The sequence below is a fragment of the Salvelinus sp. IW2-2015 genome, linkage group LG4q.1:29 (genome assembly GCF_002910315.2).
Source record: "Salvelinus sp. IW2-2015 linkage group LG4q.1:29, ASM291031v2, whole genome shotgun sequence".
Lineage (NCBI taxonomy): Eukaryota > Metazoa > Chordata > Actinopteri > Salmoniformes > Salmonidae > Salvelinus > Salvelinus sp. IW2-2015.
In genome coordinates this window covers 64,604,307-64,618,220 of record NC_036842.1, presented here as the reverse complement: position 1 = coordinate 64,618,220, position 13,914 = coordinate 64,604,307, and the positions used below count along the sequence as shown (strand labels likewise).

Genomic DNA, 13,914 nt, shown 5'->3' with positions numbered 1-13,914 from the left:
AACATCTCTTTGCTTTTGATCATGAATAATGAATGTTGAAGAGATGTAGGCCAGTCTTATGGTGTGTGTAGCTCACAGTGAGAGCTAAGGGATAAAAGTAATCTGTGTAGACAACAAACTACCCAGCACGCTATATTCCTATCTCCTCAACCACTAAAAGGCTGTCACCTCGAGGCTTATCACTTAGTCTAGTTCAAGTGTTCACTCACAGGGAGGTGACCTGCTTTGTGGGGCACATTATGAAATGACAGAGAAATTAATGATGCCAAAATAACAAAGTGATGTGGATTGGGTGAAAAATGTGTGCAGATGACCCAATTTTGTCAGGAGGGCCGAGGGTCTCTATCAACTGAGTGGTGACAACAGAGATAGGCAGTATTTCTGTTACGTGTATTTGAAATATGCATTTTTATTACCTATTTTTTACACTGGGCTGAACTACACTCAAATGTATTTTGTAACAAGATACTTTCGAGAGCTGTAGTTTATTTTCAAAATACTTTTCTATAGCATATTTTTTAGAGGTTCACCATTTTTCATGGCCCCCTTTCACCTTGCATTGGTATCRGAGGTCTGATGGTACTATGGTGTGATAAGAGCATCTGCCAAATTAACTAAATATAAAAGTGTATGTAAAAATTGACAATTGCAAAGAATGCTGAGTATTATTCTAATGAGCTCTGCCCCGAAACAAGGTTTTGTCAAAATTGACTTTTCTTAGCCGGTTTCGGAGAATTTACACAGCAGGTTAGTAGAATTAGGTTAAACTGTATCCCATCTAGACATGACCCCACATTGTTTTAGTTTTTTTCTATGTTCATTTTCATATATACATTTTACGTTTTGGTCATTTAGCAGACACTCAAATCCAGAGTGACTTACAGTCAGTGCATTCAACTAGAAACAATAACATATCACAGTCATAGCAAGTAAAACGTTCTGTAACTGTTACTGAGAATGTTTATTGCAGTTCGGCCCGGCTACTTGCAAATATATTTTTGTATTTTAAAATACAAAATACATGTATTTTAATTAAATGCATTATAAAATACAAGTATTTTGTCATTTTGAAACATTGATCTCTCTTTTTTTGTCATTGTATTTTGTCATTTTTGCTCATCCCTGGGTGACACTGAAAGTCAGGTGTCAGGTGATACAGCCTAGTTCTGTAAGGCGGGTTGCTTTCCACAGGTACCTTTTGCTAGTCCTCTGATTTAAAGGCCCAATGTAGCTGTTTTTATCTCTATGAGAAAATGTCTTGGTGACAATAAAATACCCTACTGTAATACTTTTCTATTAAAATGGTAAAAAATAACAACAAATTGCTTTTTAGCAATAACAAAAAAATTCTAGAGCTACAATTTTGCTAGGACTGACTGGGAATGGTCTGAGTGAGGGACGTAGAGGGATATGTAACCTGAAAACTAGATGTTATTGGCAGAGGTTTGGAAATCTCTATGTTATTGGTCTATTAACTTATACTGCCTTCTGATATCACCAGGCAAGCAAAAACTCCACTCATGCAAAACCTGCTGATTAGAAGGTCCTGTGTACATTTTATTTTCAACCAACAACTATCAGGAAATAACATTTTTGATATAGTTTCATGAGATGTTGTACAATATGATGCAAAACAGGAAAAACAGAATTTTGACTGCACTGGGCCTTTAAAGGTTCACTTGTCTCTTAAACCCAATAAAAGGAGTCAGACATCTGCTCACCTGTGATTACCCAGCCTGCTCTGGGGCTGGGGATGACATACCTGCTGCCACTGGTTGAGGTCTCTGTATTATCTCTTCCCGAAATCATCATAACCCAGCCTGCACCTGTCTCCATGGCTACCCAGCACCCCAGCACTCCTCTGTGTGAGCTAACTCTCTCATTTCTCCAGTCCCACTGCTTTGGGATGATTTGGTCTCCACCAGGGGGGATGCTAATCTAGCATGACATCATTGGAGCAGCCTTGGAGACGTTGGGATGATTAACTCTGTCACTGCCTGTTGAGAGTAGAGGAGGCTTTCAACCATGCAGGCAGAGATGTCACACTACCACCACTTACCCTGGTTTTGGCTATGTCTGTCTGTGCTTCAGTATAGATGAGAGAGAAGAGTCTTACTGTATATTCAGCCAATCTAGATAGTGGTGAGATGAAGTAAATATACATTCAATTAAAGACTGTAGTTGGAGAGTTCAGAAATACAGCCTATCCGACACGCTAAATGGCTGCTTTCTCCCAGTTCCTCCCTCTTCTCAGTGTTTTTCTGTCTCTTTGGGAGGGATGTGGTTGCGGAGGCCAGGGTCCTGAGAGAGAGGCAGCAGTGGGCTGAGGGCGGTCCACTAGGCCACACTGGGAGACCACATAGCTGTTCTTGGAGCTCCAGACAGCCCCATGGTAGGGCTATGCCCTGGGCCTGCTCTCCCACGGGGGGTCACACACAGGCTGGGGGGCCAGTGAGGAGGCCTCCCTCCCTCTGATCCAGGGCCAGACAACAACCAGTGGTGGGCGTGAGCCGGGAGGCAGCTGGTAATGGCTTTGGGGAGGAACTTTGGGTGCAGTGGTATCTTTCTAGCTGTCCCTTATGTATAGAGAAGGCTCTATGTGGTGTGCATAGGCCATGCTAGGAGAAGGAAAAGGAGATGGAAATCAAAWAAMATTTTATTGGTCACATACAACATATTTAGCAGATGTTGTTGCGGATGTAGCGAAATGCTTGTGTTCCTAGCTCCAACAGTGCAGTAGTATCTAACAAAACACACAAATCTAAAAGTAAAAGAATGAAATATATAAATGTTACATTGAGCAATGTCGCCGTGACATTGACTAGAATACAGTATATACAGTTGAAGTCAGAAGTTTACATACACTTAGGTTGGAGTCATTAAAACTAGTTTTTCAACCACTCCACAAATTTCTTGTTAACAAACTATACTTTTAACAAGTCGGTTAGGACATCTACTAAGTCATTTTTCCAACAATTGTTTACAGACAGATAATTTCACTTATAATTCACTGTATCACAATTCCAGTGGGTCAGAAGTTTACATACACTAAGTTGACTGTGCCTTTAAACAGCTCGGAAAATTCCAGAAAATGATGTCATGGCTTCAGAAGCTTCTGTAGTCTAATTGACATAATTTGAGTCAATTGGAGTGGTACCTGTGGATGTAATTTCAAGGCATACCTTCAACTCAGTGCCTCTGCTTGACATCATCGGAAAATCAAAAGAAATCAGCCAAGATCTCAGAAAATAAATTGTAGACCTCCACAAGTCTGGTTCATCATTGGAGCAATTTTCAAACGCCTGAAGGTGCCACGTTCATCTGTACAAGTATACAAGTATAAACACCATGGGACCACGCATCCGTCATACCGCTCAGGAAGGAGACGCGTTCTGTCTCCTAGAGATCCATACTTTGTGCGAAAAGTGCAAATCATTCCCAGACAAACAGCAAAGGACCTTGTGAGATGCTGGAGGAAACAGGTACAAAAGTTCTATATCCACAGTAAAACGAGTCCTATATCGACATAACTTGAAAGGCCGCTCAGCAAGTGTAACAGTATCACTTCAGTACGTCCCTCGCCCCGCACGGGCGCGAACCAGGGACCTTCTGCACACATCAACAACAGTCACCCACTGAGCGTCGTTACCCATCGTCCACAACAAGCCCGCGCCTTGCAGAGCAAGGGGAAACCCTACTTCAGGTCTCAGAGCAAGTGACGTAACCGATTGAAATGCTATTAGCGTGTACCCGCTGACTAGCTAGCCATTTCACATCCGTTACACAAGGAAGAAGCCACTGCTCCAAACCGCCATAAAAGCCAGACTACGGTTTGTGCACCTCCACTATGGGGACAAAGATTGTACTTTTTGGAGAAATGTCCTCTGGTCTGATGAAACAAAAATAGAACTGTTTGGCCATAATGACTATCGTTATGTTTGGAGGAAAAGGGGGGAGGCTTGCAAGCCGAATAACCCCATCCCAACCGTGAAGCACGGGGGGTGGCAGCATCATGTTGTGGGGGTGCTTTGCTGCAGGAGGGACTGGTGCACTTCRCAAAATGGATGGCATCATGAGGATGGAAAATTATGTGGATATATTGAAGCAATATCTCAAGACATCAGTCAGGAAGTTAAAACATGTTCGCAAATGGGTCTTCCAAATGGACAATGACCCCAAGCATACTTCCAAATTTGTGGCAAAATGGCTTAAGGACAACAAAGTCAAGGTATTGGAGTGGCCATCACAAAGCCCTGACCTCAAKCCTATCGAAAATTTGTGGGCAGAACTGGAAAAGCTTGTGCGAGCAAGGAGGCCTACGAACCTGACTCAGTTACACCAGCTCTGTCAGGAGAAATGGGCCAAAATTCACCCAACTTATTGTGGGAAGCTTGTGGAAGGCTACCCGAAATGTTTGATCCAAGTTACACAATTTAAATGCAATGCTACCAAATACTATTTGAGTGTATGTTAACTTCTGACCCACTGGGGATGTGATGAAAGAAATAAAAACTGAAATAAATCATTCTCTACTATTATTCTGACATTTCACATTCTTAAAATAAAGTGGTGAACCTAACTGACCTAAGACAGGGAATTTTTACTAAGATTAAATGTCAGGAATTGTGAAAAACTGAGTTTAAATGTAKTTGGCTAAGGTGTATGTAAACATCCAACTTCAACTGTACATATGAGATGAGTAAAGCAGTATGTAAACATTATGAAAGTGACTCGTGTTCTTTTATTAAAGTGGGCAGTGATTSCARGCCTACAGTACCATTCAAAAGTTTTGAACAAGGCTACTCATTCAAGGGTTTTTCTTAATGTTTACTATTTTCTACATTGTCGAATAATAATGAAGATATCAAACTATGAAATAACACATGGAATCATAGTGTAACCAAAAAAGTGTTAAACAAATCAAAATATTKTAGTTTTTAGATTCTTCAAAGTAGCCACCCGTTGCCTGATGACAGCTTTGCACACTCTTGGCATTCTCTCAACCAGCTTCATGAGGAATGGTTTTCCAACAGTCTTGAAGGAGTTCCCACATATGCTGAGCACTTGTTGGCTGCTTTTTCTTCATTCTGCGGTCCGACTCATCCCAAACCATCTCAATTGCGTTGAGGTTGGGTGATTGTGGAGGCCAGGTCATCTGATGCAGCACTCCATCACTCTCCTTCTTGGTAAAATAGCCCTTACACAGCCTGGAAGTGTGTTGGGTCATTGTCCTGTTGAAAAACAAATGATAGTCCCACTAAGCCCAAACCAGGTGGTATGGGTATTGCTTCAGAATGCTGTGGTAGCCATGCTGATTAAGTGTGCCTTGAATTCTAAATAAATCACACACAGTGTCACCAGCAAAGCGCCTCCACACCATAACACCTCCTTCATGCTTTATGCAGGGAAATACACATGTGTAGATCATCCGTTCACCCACTCCGTGTCTCACAAAGACACGACGGTTGGAACGAAACATCTCCAATTTGGACTCCAGACCAAAGGACAGATTTCCACTGGTTTAATGTCCATTGCTTGTGTTTCTTGGTCCAAGCAAGTCTCTTCTTCTTATTGGTGTCCTTTAGTAGTGGTTTCTTTGCAGAAATTCAACCATGAAGGTCTTATCCACACAGTTTCCTCTGAACAGGTGATGTTGAGATGTGTCTTGTTACTTGAACTCTGTGAAGCATTTATTTGGACTGCAATTTCTGAGGCTCCTAACTCTAATGAACTTATTCTCTGCAGCAGAGGTAACTCTGGGTCTTCCTTTCCTGTGGCGGTCCTCATGAGACCCAGTTTCATCATAGCACTTCACCACTCTGTCTCTGTGGGTGGACCATTTCGGAGGATCTTACGCCAAGGAACTTAAAACTTTCCAGCTTCTCCACTGCTGTCCCGTTGATGTGGATAGGAGGGTGCTCCCTCTGCTGTTTCCCGAAGTCCACGATCATCTCCTTTGTTTTGTTGACATTGAGTGAGAGGTTGTTATCCTGACACCACACCCCCGAGTGCCCTCACCACCTCCCTATAGTCTCGTCGTTGTTGGTAATCAAGTCTACTACTGTTGTCGTCTGCAAACTTGATGATTGAGTTGGAGGCGTGCATGGTCATGCGGTCATGGGTGAACAGGGAGTACAGGAGGGGGTTGAGCACGCCTCCTTGTGGGGCCCCAGTGTTGAGGGTCAGCGAAGTGGAGATGTTGTTTCCTAGCTTCACCACCTGGGGGGCGGCCCATCACGAAGTCCAGGACCCAATTGCACAGGGCGGGGCTGAGACCCAGGGCCTCAAGCTTAATGATGAGCTTAGAGGGTACTATGGTGTTGAGTCAATTAATTAGCTGTAGTCAATTAATATAATTCTTACATAGTTATTCCTCTTGTCCAGGTGAGATAGGGCAGTGATGGCGATTGCATCGTCTGTGGACCTATTGGGGCAGTAAGCAAATTGAACTGGGTCTAGGGTGACAGGTAAGGTGGAGGTGATATGATCCTTAACTAGTCTCTCAAAGCACTTCATGATGACAGAAGTGAGTGCTAAGGRACGATAGTCATTTAGTTCAGTTACCTTTGCCTTCTTGGGTACAGGAACAATGGTGGCCATCTTGAAGCATGTGGGGACAGCAGACTGGGAYAGGGAGAGATTGAATATGTCCGTAAACACTCCAGCCAGCTGGTCTGCGCATGCTTTGAGGACGCGGCTAGGGATGCCGTCTCGGCCGGCAGCCTTGCAAGGGTTAACACGTTTAAATGTCTTACTCACATCGGCCACGGAGAAGGAGAGCCCACAGTCCTTGGTAGCGGGCCATGTCGGTGGCACTGTATTATACTCAAAGCGAGCAAAGAAGGTGTTTAGTTAGTCTGGAAGCAAGACATCAGTGTCCGTGACGTGGCTGGTTTTCTTTTTGTAGTCTGTGATTGTCTGTAGACCCTGCCACATATGTCTCGTGATTRAGCTGTTGAATTGCGACTCCACTTTGTCTCAATACTGACATTTTGCTTGTTTGATTGCTTTGCGCGGGAGTAACTACACTATTTGTATTCGGCCATACTCCGTCAACTTTCCATGGTTAAATGCGGTGGTTCGCTCTTTCAGTTTTGCGCGAATGCCGCCATCTATCCACGGTTTCTGGTTAGGGTAGGTTTTAATAGTCACAGTGGGTACAACATCTCCTATGCACTTGCTTATTAACTCACTCACCGAATCAGCGTATAAATCAATATTATTCTCTGAGGCCACCCGGAACATGTCCCATTCTGCGTGATTAAAACAATCTTGAAGAGTGGATGCCGATTGGTCAGACCAGCGTTGAATAGTCATTGTCACGATTACATCCTGTTTGAGTTTCTGCCTAAATGAAGGGAGGAGCAAAATGGAGTCGTGGTCAGATTTGCCGAAGGGAAGTTAGAGTAGCAGTGATCCAGAGTTTTCCCAGCGCGAGTACTACAATCAATATGCTGATAGAATTTAGGTAGCCATGTTCTCAAATTTGCTTTGTTAAAATCCCCAGGTACAATCAATGCAGCCTCAGGATATATTGTTTCCAGTTTGCATGAAGTCCAGTGAGTGTGTGTGTGTGTGTGTGTGTGTGTGTGTCTGTGCGCGCACACGTGGGTGCTTCTTAATATCTCCTGCTAGATGTTTGTTTGATTTAGTAATTCTTTTTTCTGTGTTTGTTTTTAGGTATGTGGAAAGAAAGAATTTTCTGGAGAGAGTTGACCACCGGCAGTTTGAGCAGGAAAAGAAAGTGCGTCTCGGCAACATCATGAAACGATGACAAGGAATAATGTTACAGATAGACTTACAATTGTGACACACACAAACTGTACATGCCTGCCCAGTTCCTCCCAAGGTTTCTCAGCCCAATACTTGGCCRCTGGACTGTCCATGTCTCTGGATGGCCTACTGACTGTACCTGCTGCCGGCTGCTCCTTGGCCTATCAGACCTCACATACCCAGTTTACACTCAGCACTCTCATTAAACCGCCATCTGTTCCTGGACCTGTGTGTGACCTGAGTCGCCTGGACTCAGACCCCTGACTGTCTGCCTCAGTGGCTTCCTCTCTCTTCCCGATTTAGAGGTGTGGTTGCACTGCTAACCTGCTTGCCTCAGCACATGGCTGTGTGGCCGGGTGTTTCTGTACATTTGCCATAATCCAAAAAAAAGGGAAACCATTCCAGGAGTGAGAAGAGGAGAATGAGTAGCACACCTTGAACTCTGAATCAGACTTTATGGCATTGACTTGAAAGAGAGGAAGAATCCACACAGCTCAGATATTTGTGCCATCCCTCCACCTCCTGCAGTGGTTCAGTTTGGTGCGCTGTTCATTGGAAGAGTTCAAGTTGATTGCATTTCACCTCCTTGTTGTGCACAATGTGATTCTCTGGAGTTGTTTCAACTAATCTGAAGATAAAAATGGTCTCACTATTATGTACCTTATTTATACCAACAACAATCAGAGATTCTGACATGATAAAATATCTATGTTTTATCAACAGGTCAGCTTAGCTGCTTGTTAAACCTGAGCTAAGAGGGGAGAGGATTGCTAAACGTTCCTCAAGTGTTTTCTCAACGTAATGACACAGCTCCTATTACAAGGTAATTGTATGGCTGTTCAGTAGTAGGGACTCACTCACACACACACACACACACACACACACACACACACACAGACAGACGGGTGAATTCAGGGACTTTAGTTTTAGTTACTGGTTGTTAAATGAATGTGTCTGAATTCAAGTATGTCTGAGTAATCACAGGTGAATTTGGACTTGTATTGTGTTGTCATCCTGCTGCTGTACTTTGTAACATGGAATAAATCTCGTCATTTAGTTAGAAGTTGTTGTTTTACTACTGATGGTCTTGTTTTGCTCGTTTGTACCCCTCACCTCCCTAAGGCCTTATATTCCACCCTTCCTCTTCCCCCTACCAAGGCTCTTCCCCTCTCTCCAGACAACTGTCTACAGACACACACTACCATTTCATCATACCCTTGCCGTCCTTTCCCCTGCCCCTCTCCCCAAATGCAACTGTTTCTCTCCCCCCCCAGGTCCTACACCCCAACCCACCTCCCTCCTATCCTTCACAGGCCTTGGGCGGGTGCCTGCCATCTTACCCACTCTGCTCTGTCCTAAATAAGGTCAGAAGACTCCAGTCACACAGTATCTTTCAACCTCATTTCCTCTGTATCCAGGCCCCCACTGCTTCTGTGTTTCCTGCCTGAGTGTTTGGAAGGGAAAGGAGGAGACGCCTGTGCATYCTTCATAGAGGGTAATTGACTTGTTTACGTTACATAGGGATCCACCCTCCATCCCCATGGGTGCAAACTCTACATTTGTTTGTTTCTTCTAATTGTGCTTCATGTTACCAGATGAAACTTACTCTATATTATATATAAACAGTTTTAGATAGAGATCCCGTGTACTGTACTCTCTCTTCAGCAGGGATAATCTCACACACGGAAAGACTGCAGAGACTATTTAAAAAATAATCATATTTTTCTTTCTCTCTGCATTGTTGGGAAAGGATCCGTAAGTAAGCATTTCACTGTTAGTCTACACCTGTTGTTTATGAAGCATGTGACAAATAACATTTGATTTGATTTGAGACATGCATATTATTCATAAACACGCTCACATAAACAGTTGCATATTGGATGGAGATTATTATTATTTACTTTTTATCTAACGATACAAAATGAAACATACAACATACAAAACACAACATACAGACGTACACAAACATCAACAATCTCCCTCCTGCCCAGACCCACCTGCTCTCACCCYTATCTCCAGTGCCTGCACTACTCTCCCTCATATGTCCTCAAATTGCACCATTTTGTTCCTCTCCATTGCCCACGCTCTTTCAATATTCAGATAATGAAGCATATGATTTTTTCATGGTCTTAACTATGGATGATTGGTTGATTTCCAGTTTAAGTATACGTTTTTTTCWAGACAATTGACGAGAAGAGTATCCTCCAATCCATCAGGTAACTATCTCACTGCCCCCTCATATGACATGTCTTGAAATATGCAGACAGATGGATTTGAAGTAAAATTACATTTGTAATACTTCTGATAGCCAACTTTCTAACTCCAGAACTTTTGGACTTCATGGCACTCCCAGAAGGAATGGGCTATTGCGTCATTGTTAGTTTTACAAGATGACTCTTGTTGTGCTGTAGAATTTTGTATTTTTATTTAATTTGTAATAAATTCTATACTTTAATCTGTACATTGGATTAAGTGTACATTTTCGTTACCTGTAATTTTGTTAGTTATGTTTCAACATTCCTTCCATCTTGTGCCAACAACAATTATTTTTTAAATTATTGGTTCTTACCTATCATATGAATATCCTTTTCTGACTCAAATAGGTTTCCCTCAAGATTTGCTCTGATGTCCAAAATATTTAAAATCTAAATTTGTGACAGGAAACTTTTAAGTTGCATGTACAGTGCCTTCAGAAAGTATTCATACCACTTGACTTATTCCACATGTTGTTGTGTTACAGCCTGAATGCAAAATGGATTTAATGGATTTTTTTTCTCTCACCCATCTACACACAATACCCCATAATGACAAAGTGAAAACATGTTTTTAGACATTTTTGGAAATGTATTGAAAATTAAATACAGAAATATCTAATTTACATAAGTATTAACAYCACCTGAGTCAATACTTTGTAGAAGCACCTTTGGCAGCCATTACAGCTGTGAGTCTTTCTGGGTAAGTCTCTAAATGTATTCAAGCTCTGTCAAATTGGTTGTTGATCATTGCTAGACAACTATTTTCAGGTCTCGCCACAGATTTTGAAGTAGATTTAAGTCAAAACTGCAAATCGGAAACTCAGGAATATTCACTGTCTTCTTAGTAAGTGTAGATTTGGCCGTGTGTTTTAGGTTATTCTTCTGCTGAAAGGGGAATTCATCTCCCAGTATCTGGTGGAAAGCAGACTGAACCAGGTTTTCCTCTAGGATTTTGTCTGTGATTAGCTCCATTCCATTTCTTTTTTTTATCCTGAAAAACTCCCCAGTCCTTAACGATTACAAGCATACCCATAACATGATGCAGCCAACACTATGCTTGAAAATATGGAGAGTTGGTACTCAGTGATGTGTTCTATTGGATTTGCTGCATACATAACTCTTTGTAGTCAGGACAAAAAGTAAATTGCTTTTCCACATTTTCTGCAGTATGACTTTAGTGCCTTGATGCAAACAGGATGCCTGTTTTGGAATATTTTTGTTCTGTACAGGCTTCCTTCTTTTCACTCTGTCAATTAGGTTAGTATTGTGAAGTAACTACAATGTTGTTGATCCATCCTCAGTTTTCTCCTATCACAGCCATTAAACTCTATGTCACGCCCTGACCATAGTAAGCTATTTATTCTCTGTGTTGGATAGTGACTTGGGTGGGTCATCTAGGTGTTTTTGTATTTCTATGGTGGCCTGATATGGTTCCCAATGAGAGGCAGTTATTTATCGTTGTCTCTGATTGGGGATCATATTTAGATAGCCATTTCCTCATTTGTAAGTTGTGGGATCTTGTCTACATTTAGTTGCCTGAGTGCACAACAGTAGCTTCACGTTTCGTTCGTTCGTTTGGTTGGTTGTTTGTTGTTTTGTTCAGTGAGTTTCGGTTTATTAAAATTATGTGGAACTCTAYGCACGCTGCGCCTTGGTCTACTCATTTCAACGATCGTGACACTCTAACTACTTTAAAGTCACCATTGGCCTCATGGTGAAATCCCTGAGCGGTTTCCTTGTTCTCCGGCAACTGAGTTAGGAAGGATGCCTGTATCTTTGTAGTGACTGTGTATTGATACACAACCCAAATTGTAATAAAGAACTTCACCATGCTCAAAGGGATATTCAATGTCTGTTTTAAAAAACTTTTTTATTTGAAAACCTCCCTGCTTTTTGTGGTTGAATCTGTGTTTGAAATTCACTGCTCAACCATTTGTAGGGTGTGGGGTACAGCGATGAGGTAGTCATTCAAAAATKAAACACTATTATTGCACACAGTGTGCTGACAGTGTCAACAGCAAAGCACCATCACACCACCTCCATGCTTCCCGGTGGGAACCACACATGCGGAGATCCATTCACCTCTGCATCTCWCAAAGACACGGCGGTTGGAACCAAACATCTCAAATTTGGACTCATCAGACCGAAGGAYAGATTTCCAYCGGTCWAATGTCCATTGCTGTGTTTCTTGGCCAAAGCAAGTCTCTTCTTATTATTGGTAGTGGTTTCTTTGCAGCAATTCGACCATGAAGGCCTGATTCACGCAGTCTCCTCTGAACAGTTGATGTTGAGATGTGTCTGTTACTTGACCTACTTGAAATATTTATTTGGGTTTCAAATTCTGAGGCTGGTAACTCTTCTGAACTTATCCTCTGCAGCAGAGGTGACTCTGGGTCTTCCTTTCCTGTGGCGGTCCTCATGAGAGCCAGTTTCATCATAGCGATTGATGGTTTTTGCGACTGCACTTGAAGAAACTTTCCAAGTTCTTGAAATGTTCCGCATTGAGGGACCTTCATGTCTTAAAGAAATTATGGACTGTCGTTTGTCTTTGCTTATTTGAGCTGTTCTTGCCATAATATGGACTTGGTCTTTTACCAAATAGGGCTGTCTTCTGTATTCCACTCCTACCTTGTCAAAACACAACTGATTGGCATTAAGAAGGAAAGAAGTTCCACAAAATAACTTTTAACAAGGCACCCCTGTTAATTTAAATGCATTCCAGATGACTACCTCATGAAGCTGGTTGAGAGAATGCCAAGAGTGTGCAAAAYTGTCATCAAGGCAAAGGGTGGCTACTTTGAAGAATCTCAAATATAAAATATATTTGATTTTGTTTAACACTTTTTTGGTTACTACATGATTCCATATGTGTTATTTCATAGTTTTGATGTCTTCACTATTATTGTACAATGTCGAAAATAGTAAAAATAAAGAAAAACCCTTGAATGAGTAGGCGTGTCCAAACTTTTAACTGGTACTGTACATGCATACACACTCCGAGAGAGGCCAGTACACTCTCCAGAGCAAGACATCCTSACATTTATTCAAATACACCTTCTCCCTTATATATTTTCTGTTACTTCTCTTGGATGGTTAAGTGACTTTGTGAGCCCCAAGTGATTTTCGCAGCTTCCTTCAATGACTGCTCACTTCCAMCTTGCTGTTACCCTTCAAATACCTTTTAAACTCACTCAACTTTCACTATTTATTTTGCTCAGTTTAATTTTACCGCTGTTCATCTCTCACCTAACTTGCATGTACAAAGGTGAACTTGAAATACTTGTGTGCAACCTGCGCTTGACGATGACGCCAAAATAACTTCCTCCAATAGAACAATAAAGCTTTTCAAACTTAATCTAATTTACTTAGAGCCTTTACTACGAGCCTTGCCTCGTGACTAAACAACAGATTGAAAGAAAGGGGAAGAGGATGGATAAAGAAGACATAAATATCAGATTAAAAGCCAAGGGAATGTGGACTAGAGAGATGGCTGAGAAGCAGCATTTATATAGATTGTAGACAGTTGCTGCTGTTGTCAATGGAAAGGAGTCTTATTAGTGTGAAGAACCTACTGTAACCTTTAATCCTCCACTGAGGTTGTTGTCTCAAACCTTACAGATAATTCTATATGTGGTGTACAGAAATAAGTTAGTCTTTCAAAAATCATGTGAAAAACTATTATTGCACACCTATTATGTGACTTGTTTAGCAAATTTCTACTAACAAAGGGGTTGTACACTTATTGATTCTCCAMATTTCAGCATTACATTTTTTATAAATGCGTTAAAAAATATATATATACAAAAATAATCCACGTTGACATTATGGGGTATTGTGTGTAGGACAGGAAATAAATGTATTTCCTATTACCAAGTAATTTACGGTT

General features: G+C 41.6%; 1 protein-coding gene across 1 annotated transcript in view; it reads left to right on the top strand.

The window, feature by feature from the left end:
• Positions 1-8,836, top strand: part of LOC111962363 (craniofacial development protein 1-like) — a 49,286-nt gene extending 40,450 nt beyond the window's left edge. Inside the window, exon 7 of the mRNA XM_023985406.3 lies at positions 7,681-8,836. Coding sequence (XP_023841174.1) covers positions 7,681-7,774 — 94 coding nt within the window. The 3' untranslated portion in view covers positions 7,775-8,836. The remainder of the gene's footprint in view (positions 1-7,680) is intronic.
• The last annotated feature ends 5,078 nt before the right edge of the window (positions 8,837-13,914 follow it).